This window comes from Gymnodraco acuticeps, unplaced genomic scaffold, assembly GCF_902827175.1.
Source record: "Gymnodraco acuticeps unplaced genomic scaffold, fGymAcu1.1, whole genome shotgun sequence".
NCBI classification, from domain to species: domain Eukaryota; kingdom Metazoa; phylum Chordata; class Actinopteri; order Perciformes; family Bathydraconidae; genus Gymnodraco; species Gymnodraco acuticeps.
Window position 1 is genome coordinate 184,582 of NW_022992300.1, and position 8,929 is coordinate 193,510.

An 8,929-nucleotide genomic window follows, 5' to 3' on the forward strand; every position below is an offset into this window, starting at 1 on the left:
TGGGTAGACATACGTTTATTAAAAATTACATAAAATAAAAAAAGTAATATATTAACACATATTTGTTAAATACACATTTAGTGTTGATAACCTTTTAATTCATATTACTTCTATATTGTTTTACATTCTTGGTAAAAAACATTTGTAAGTTTAAGTTTGGAGTCCATTTATCTAAATATGACATTTTCCCAAAATGAAATAAACTGAACAAAAAAAGTCAATAAAGATAATTACATTTATGTTTTGTTTTTTATTTATGTTGGTGTACTGTGTAGAGATCATTCTGGTCCGCACTCCAATAGGTGGCGGTAATGCGCTTTTAACGCTGGTTGCCACCGGCCGTAAACAACGTAAAATGAAAGAGAAGAAGAAGAAAACCGGAAAAGTGTGTGTGTTGTCAACGAGAAGCCGCATGTGTTTGGATGAAGATCTGTGGGATGCTTTAAAACAAACGTAACCTTTGTCCTGAAACGTTTCTGTCGGAAAGGTTTGTGGAAAAAACGGAAGTAGCAGACCTTTAGGAGGACATAATGTTCAAGTGTAAACGTTAGCTGTCAACTAGCTGGACTGCAAAGTGCGCAGCCTTAGCTCTGAGGCTGTTAGAAATAGCTGACAGGCTTTGTATTGTTTTGAACTTCTCAAACTATTCATTGTCGAAGTAGTCACGTTTTTGAATGTATAAACGCCCTACCCTTCTGTTGGTTGAATTTAAAGGTATTTGATATGATAGGGATGATGCCATTTGAGGCAACAAACAGTTACACCTGACACCGTATACAACTGATATATATCATGCTGCATAGAGAGTTTATTGCTTTTGCTTATTTTTCTACTTGTGTCCCTTTTGGGGCTTTTGATACGCACAGTATACATGGCATCCACTGCTTTCAGTATTATAAAACCGAATTGACAATAAAATACACACCACACGTAATGTGTGTACCTTGTTAATTTCCAGTGCAACTAGCTAAATTGTTTGTTTTATGTATGGCATTCACTGTCCTTCCTTATACTTGTAATAAGTGCTTATTATATGTTCTAGGAACGTCTACTAGTCGTGCTAAGCCTGTCATGTATTATGTATATTTTAAGCACATAGACAGTGTTATATATTATGAATGTATGTTATGTTGTGGTGACACAGATGCCTAATTTTTGTGTTATTCTGTGCAGATGACTGCCCAGGAGGTGCGCCTGTGTGGTCTCCTGCTGCAGGAGCACTTTGGAGAAATGGTGGAGAAAGTGGGAACACATCTGCTAAAAAGTGGAGCACAGAATTTGAGAATGATCCTTCATGAGACCGGCATCTCATTGGACCTGGTAACAATCCTAAAGTTTTTGTTTCTAGGCTGTTACTGTAATTACATTGCACCATGGAAATACTTTTATACATGTTTTATTTACTGTTATACACACTGCACTACATTCTCAGCTTGTTCAAATATAGTTACGCAGTCCTGTCAAGCATACTGTCAAGCCATTCAATAAATAATATACAGTTTTGTTTACATAGGCTGATTATTCCACACTTAAAGTAGTAGTACAGGAGTAGCTTTTTAGTAACTATCCCTTTACATGACAGGTGGATTTGTGCTCCACAAAAACGGAATATATTACCACTTAAGTGACAAACCCATGAAGAACAAACACATAAGAGCTAAGAGAACAGCTTTTACATGTTTTTATACATGGTTAAAATGTCTGTTTGCTGGGCTTATTTGCAATATAAAGGAGCAAAACGCTTGCAAAAACGTTTCGTACAGAATAAACATAGATTTCTTCTTTTATTTTATAAGTAATCTTGTTTGGTGTGACTGTGAAAGGAGTTGTGATGGTAAAGCACCTATTCCCTTCCTATTGGTTCTCATGTAGCTGAAGAAGTCCCTGTGTGTGCTGGTGCAGCACGGGGCCTGTGTTTTCAGCTCAGGCCGTAAAGGGCCTGGGAGCCCTACAGAGTATCGGACCAGCTGTGACCGGATTCTGAGAATTCTGCGATACCCGCGCTACATCTACACTGCGAAAACCCTGTATGGGGACACTGGAGAGCTAATCATAGAGGAGCTACTACAGAGAGGTCACATGACCATGAGCAGCACGGTTAAAACCGTCGCTGACCGCCTAACACAGAACATGGAGGGTCAGTATCTCAGCTTCTATTTTGATAAAAAACTGGACACGATTTCAATCAAGCAACGTGCAAGAAATAAAAACTTTGTTGGAAATCCTAATATCTGTCAAGAGATAAATGTCCCGTTTTACAACAGCTTTTCTGTTTCCTGTCGTTCCAGATGGTCGCAGCATGGATTACAATGACGTTTCTAATTCATTCTCCAATCTGGTGGAGACCCATTTCCTTCAGCGATGCCCTCCACCGCCCAGAGCAGGGCCAAAAGAGAGCGCCACTCCAGCCCCCCCACCAGTCCCTGGTACTCCTACTCCCCCCATCAGCACCTCCCTGCCCACAGCGGAGAGCTTCCCCGACTGCTACAAAGTGCCTCACGTGACACTCATAGGGAGAGGCAAACGCCCACTCTCCAGTGAGGATGTAGATGACCAAAGAAATGCAAAGAAAGCTAAGATGGATTCAGAGGTGGGTGATTGCTACATGTTAGTTACTTCTAAAACATGCACTTTTAAATCTTAAATGATGTCTTAATTTCCCTGTCGATTGCATGTTATGTATTACTTATCTTTTGTTTGACTCTGGATCTCTCCATGTGTGCTTTTTATGCTTAGACACATGGTGATGAGGGGATTTGCTGGCAGGTGAATTTTGAGAGGTTTCATCTCCACTTCAGAGACCAGGCCATCATCAGCGCTGTAGCCAACAAACTGGACCAGGTCAGGGTTTTGAACATGAGAGAAAATGTTTTGTTCAAAGAATAGTTAGACTATAGGAAACTTTGCTTTCTTTTAGAAACTTCAATTACAAAACGGATTTGACTAACTTTAACATCTCTGTGTTTCAAAGCTACAGCCAGTACCCAGCAAAAATAACTACCTACCAGCTAGGGGTGTACGAAAATATTGATATAGTATTGTATTACAATACTTGTGATACTGTATCAGTTCTCAAAAACTCAGTATTTACATGCAAAGACTGGTGAACATTGGTTCACTTTGTGTTGCACTTTGATGTTGGATGTAAAAGAGACTGATAAATGCATATGCAGATCCCACTATTCTCTGATGTATTCTTTATAAACTTCATAGTTTCCTACAATAACAAATTCTCTTTGCTTAAATATATATAGTGATATATGACGTCATAACCCCTGTATTATGATCATCTGTAATCCTCATTTTACAGTGAGCACTGATTTATCTAAATGTTCCTATCTGTCCACCTATATATTACAGTTGTTTATGATGATGATGATGATGATGATGATGATGATGATGATAATAAATGTCTTTGTAATAATTATTTCCTCTTCATTTCTCAGACTAGCAGTGAGATAGTGCGGACTATGCTGAGGATGAGTGAGGTGACGACCTCGCCCTCAGCCACCTGCACAAAGCCCCTCTCAGCCAATGAGATCTTCAGGTCGCTGCCCACCAACTACAACATCGCCAGGCCCATCTTAGACCAGTACCTCACTCTACTGGTTGATGACCCGGTATGAGCTCTGCAAGGCACCTGTCACATTTAACAATCTTATTTTTAATCTGGGAGATGTTTTTTATATTCACTTGTCCTTTACCTCCTAGATGGAGTTTGTTGGGAAGGCTGGTGAAAGTGGAGGAGGGATGTATGTTGTCAGTATCCTTTTTCAAACTTAAAGGGTCCTGAGCCAACTGTCAAGAACGACTACACTTCGATTTTAAGGAATGAAGCACAAGGTATAGGTGCTTTCCCTAACTCCCTTCTCAGATATGCACAGAGCGCTGGCCAATCTGGCGCGAGCCACGCTTGAGTCTGTCGTTCAGGAGAGGTAAGTGTGTGTTTTTTAAATTGGTATGCATTTGATTGTTCTATCATCAGGTAATACTTATTAATGACTTTAACTCTGGTGCAGATTTGGCTCCCGATCAGCCCGCATCTTCCGCTTGTTGCTAAGGAAACGTCACCTGGAGCAGAAGCAGGTGGAGGATTTTGCTATGATTCCAGCCAAAGAGGCTAAAGACATGCTCTACTCGCTGCTCTCACAGAACCTAGTCCAACTACAGGTACACACTCCACATGTGAACATGCTTTCATGATGCCCCCCCACCTTTTTTTATAGTTTGTGTTTGTTTTAGAGCAGTGGTTCTCAAATGGGGGTACGCGGACCCCTAGGGGTACGTTGGAGTACTGCAGGGGGTATGTGAGATTTATTTTATGTTAATGAAGAAAAAAAACGTAATTAATGCATTTAAACAAACTACTAATAGTAGATTAACTACTTTCTTCAAAGGTTTACAGAAACTCTGGATAATAAAATGGGAACAATAAACGGGGTGCTCTCTTTTCCTCTCCCTCTCCTGACAGCTCGTCAGTCTCGTGCAGCTCGCTGAACCTGTAATAAGTGACCCGACAGTAAAGAATAAATATATGTATAACTAGTTTAGCTAGTTCCAGAGTAGATAAACTAGCTAAGTGTGTTAGGTCTAACTCTTAGTGTATTTTGCTCCACTCAACGGTCCGTCACAGCGGACGAGCTGTGATCATGCAGAGCTGCGTGTTCTCCGTCAGCAGCAGCTGATCTGATCTCTGATCTCTCTCTCTCGCGTCCGGTTAGACTTCACTCGCATTTATGTCTAAATCTATCAGATCTAGTTAATTCTAGCTAATCATATGACTGCCTGCTTATCAAAGGACCTAAACAATAAGCGTTGCTTGGCAACGGCGTGTGGCCGCAAAGTATAGCATTATGCATATGTTTTATATGAGGGGTCAAAATCCCATGCTCATAAAATGCTCATATATATTTTTCTCTTCATTCCCCACGCCCCAAAATAAATAAATATACTAATTTTAGGAAAAGTAACAAAGTTTGAGCAGTGTGGGTTTTATATTAAAAGAGTTACACATATCAAAACGCGAAGTGTAATAACTGCAGTTTGCCTCCCTGTCAGCATGACAAAGTTCCTCAGTGAAGCACAAGCCCATGTTTCTCACTAAATTGTAAGTACAACTTATTAAAAAGATCAGTTCAATGCAACTAATGTCGTCTTAGTGTTATTGCATGATGTTAAAATTGGTTTGCCATGAATTTAGTGATGGATTGTAAACATTTGAAATGTAGCATTTAAGTGTTTCTCAGTTACAAGGTTGTTGTTTTAATAAATCAGACACTGATGGTGCAGCGCTGTACTCATGCCCGGCGCCGTGGGAGGGCCAGGGAGGGCCAGGCCTTCCCATTTGACATTCCTGCCCTCCCCCAATAAACACGTTTTTTTATTATTTATAAAAAAAATATATATATATTTTATTTTTTTAATTATAAATAAACTGTGAACTTTTAGGCTACGATGTATGTGATGTCAGAACTAAAAAAAAAATCGCAGGCTACGTCAAATAAATGCATGTATCTGTTGTGATTTGTGATTCGTCCCCATTTAAACCAATCACAGCGTCACACTCTGCCGCCTATTCTGGATTTGTTTATTGTTTATTGTGCATTCGGTAGACTCCCATTTCTGTTTGAATTACAAAATGGACATCAGAAATCAGCTTAAAAGGTCTAAGGATTTATTAAAACGAAATAGCGATGAAAGAACTGCAGCCGATGGTGCTGCTGGCGACCCTGCACCTGCCGTTGCAGCAGCACGCCTTAATGTCACAAGCTTGACCTCGGTAAACCCCGGGGCTGAGTTAGCGAGCCCAATCCTTGACTCATCAAGGCGGCCGCCACCAACGCTGTCCTCCGAGGCACAGCTCCTTGTGCCCCTACCATCACCACCTGCGTTGCCACACCCTGTACCACACCCGCCAGCATCCTCCTCCTCCTGCTCCGTGCCGGTGCCTCCGCTACAGACGCTACCTCGCAGCACATCAACAGGTTCTATTGGGCCAGCAACCGCTCAAAGACTAACAGCCCCAGATGATCTTGGGGTTAATAAACCCAACCAGGTGAAACTGGATCGTTATCCAGGGAGATTGTTTCCAGGAAAGAAGCGCATTTTAGCCGCTGCATGGTACAACAACAGACCACGGCTTGAAGATTCGTTAAAAGCAGACGCAGCCTTTTGTTTCCCCTGTAGACAGTTTAAAGTAAATACGTCTTCATCTGATGCGGCTTTTACTGTCAAAGGTTTTTGCGACTGGAAAAACGCATTACAGACTGATAAAGGACTGCTAAGACATGCCGCATCAAAAGAACACATTTCATGTGAGAGTTTGTGGAGAGAGAGATACGCGAGAAAACAAATAAGGAAATTAGAACTTTGGTGCAGATCAGCTGGCACGGAGCCGATTACGTGTCAGCTGTCGTTGATATTATAGCTTTTTTAGCTGTCAACCAACTCCCTCTCAGAGGTGACTCGATTCACTCCACAGCATGTCCGAGTGCAGTGCATAGGAAAATAAACCATGCCCAAGGCGGGCTAAACAGCTCATCGTCTCCGTCTCTACTATTTCTCTCCGAGTGCAGCGATGAGGAAGCTGCCATCCGTAACCAGTGTGCCTTGCTCGTGATTTACCAGTGTTTGTGCTGCCACGCACACAATGTTTCAAAGTGGTTGCTATGTTACCCTTTATTTGTGTATGTTTGCGATAAGTGTGCGTCTTTACGCAATGCTGTTGGCCTTGCTGTTTGATATTGTGCCGCAGGCCCCGCAGCACGTGACGGTTTTGTGTGCCCTCCCATGAAAATCATATGCCCTCCCTTTAGATTTGTTCTGGCGCCGGGTCTGTACTGTACCTCTTTATAGAGGCATTTTTTTCCTTAACAATTTTTTTTGCGCTGATCAGGGGGTACTTGGCTGCATTTATTTTTCAAAGGGGGTACATTATTGATAAAAGTTTGAGAACCACTGTTTTAGAGGAACAGACATATACAAAAAAGATTGTTTGTGTGTGTGATATTTTCCCAAAAATCTTTAGGAAGAAATATTTGCACAAATAAAACACTTATAAGTATTACCTCAAGTTCATATCAAGTCCCTAGTCCTCAAATATATAATAAAAATGACTATTGAAAATACACAAAAATAGCCAGTGTAAACAAATTGAACATGTTGCATGGAAGATAAATGAGAAGTGTGCTATAGATGGTAAACCACATTAAGGGGGAATAATAGTGAAATGCTTGCCCTTTGTATTTATGTATTCCTACTTACTGTATTCCAAGGCATGATACAGATATTAAGTTGATGAATACTTTTCTTGTCACACCCATAAACACAGCAGTAACGACCTTCCAAAACAGTCCTTGCTCTTAACTGCCATATATGATTAACTTTGACAAGAAATACAACGACATTAGTCTTCGATAGATTTAAATATACAAAGCAAGCTGTTTCAGGCTCATTTTCTTAGTGTATTATCAAGAGTGGCTGCCTGAAATGTAGGAGTAATACAAAAAAGAAAAGAAACTGATCTAAAAACCCACTTTGGAAATGGTTTGGCACACTTTTTGATGATGCACTCTCATTGATGCACTGATTGTGTATGTGTATGTGTATGCCAACAGAGGACGGAGACATTACTTTTTGGTTTTCCATCCTTCTGTCAGACCCATGGGAACACAATATTTTAAACAGCAAAACAGGATGATTGGTAAATATTGATGACTTTTAGGACAGACATGGATTTAACTTGACCTTGACTGGGTGGCGGAGGCATTCATCTGCTGGGTAAAACTATACATTGAAAGCACTATAGCCTTTTATCTGAGTTTATGGACAATGACGCAATAATAATCTAACCAAAGTGACGATTTGGTAAATTCTCTGACATATTGGAATAAGTACACTAGAATGATTTAAGTCATAGTGTAAGTGCTGCAGCCATATTTCTTATTTGTTATTGTACCTACTCATTCTGTCTGAACTGCCATGACTCTTTTGTTTGTTTGTTTTCATCAGGAAGTCCCAAAGACTCCTGACTACGCTCCCTCTCGTACCTTCTATCTTTACACCGTCAACCAACTCCCCACTGCGAGAATGCTGCTTCAGAACTGCTACAAGGTAAATAAGTTGTTATACTGTAACCTTAATTGCTCGTACTAATGCAATGCTTTTTATGTCTTTCATATTGGATTTGCCTTCAGTAATGTTTTGTCTCTGTGCAGACAGTTGCCAACCTCATAGAGCGCCGCCTGTATGAGTCCAAAGAGAGCAAGTGAGTCCATTTTGTCGCAATGTTTTCTGCGTCCCACTGCCTGCGCAAAACCCAGATACATTCTCATGATCTACCTAAAGAGTTGTCTGTCTCACACACTGTCACAGATCAGTGTTTAATTGCTTTCTCTCTTGATCGGCAGGCGTCTGCTGGAGAAATCCCAGCGAATCGAAGCCATCCTGGCCTCTCTGCAGGCCAGCGGGGCGGAGCCTGAGCAGCTGACGGAGGTGGAGGAGATGATCACTGCTCCTGAAAAACAACAGCTGGATGCCTTACGGCTTCATATCAACAAGTAGGAGAACAAATCCAAACATCAGTTCTCTTCACCTCTTCGGTCTCTTATTTGGTCTCATCATTGTTCTTTTCCCCTCTAGGTTAGACTCAGCAGAGAACCAGGTAGATGAAACCATCTTTCTTATAGAGTCCTACGTCAACTCCACCACAACCACAAGTTGAGAGCATTTCAACGTACGTTTGAAGATTTCCCTCTTTACCTTTTGTGTATGAATGTTGTCAAGTATGGCTGTTTTATAGTTAATATGACTGGATTGTTTCAGTTTGAAGTGCAGTCAAATCTGAATAGATAACCTTTCTTGTTTTTATTTCATCCCTGAACAAATGAATAAACTGAATACTTATTTTTCAACAGTTTTAATTTCATCG

At 40.8% G+C, this 8,929-nt stretch overlaps 1 protein-coding gene across 2 annotated transcripts; it reads left to right on the forward strand.

Annotated features, from left to right (window-relative positions):
* Positions 1–353: 353 nt before the first annotated feature.
* On the forward strand, positions 354–8,912 carry polr3c (polymerase (RNA) III (DNA directed) polypeptide C). 2 transcript variants are annotated; one of them, XM_034208051.1, is made up of 13 exons: positions 354–487; positions 1,174–1,320; positions 1,873–2,137; positions 2,289–2,590; positions 2,737–2,841; positions 3,447–3,620; positions 3,712–3,763; positions 3,875–3,935; positions 4,020–4,170; positions 8,011–8,112; positions 8,217–8,266; positions 8,409–8,558; positions 8,641–8,912. In XM_034208051.1, the coding sequence occupies exons 2-13, from the start codon at positions 1,174–1,176 to the stop codon at positions 8,720–8,722; spliced, it is 1,641 nt and encodes a 546-aa protein (XP_034063942.1). In that variant the 5' UTR covers positions 354–487; the 3' UTR covers positions 8,723–8,912. The 2 variants fall into 2 exon arrangements, with proteins under 2 accessions (XP_034063942.1, XP_034063943.1); XM_034208052.1 differs by having other exon boundaries at positions 1,903–2,137.
* The last annotated feature ends 17 nt before the right edge of the window (positions 8,913–8,929 follow it).

Excerpts from the sequence above, each read along its gene's own strand:
- polr3c (XM_034208051.1), top strand. The coding sequence starts at position 1,174 with ATGACTGCCCAGGAGGTGCGCCTGTGTGGTCTCCTGCTGCAGGAGCAC. Across the intron at positions 3,764-3,874 it reads AGGAGGGATGTATGTTGTCA|ATATGCACAGAGCGCTGGCC; the intron begins GTATCCTTTTTC and ends CTCCCTTCTCAG. Across the intron at positions 3,936-4,019 it reads GAGTCTGTCGTTCAGGAGAG|ATTTGGCTCCCGATCAGCCC; the intron begins GTAAGTGTGTGT and ends ACTCTGGTGCAG.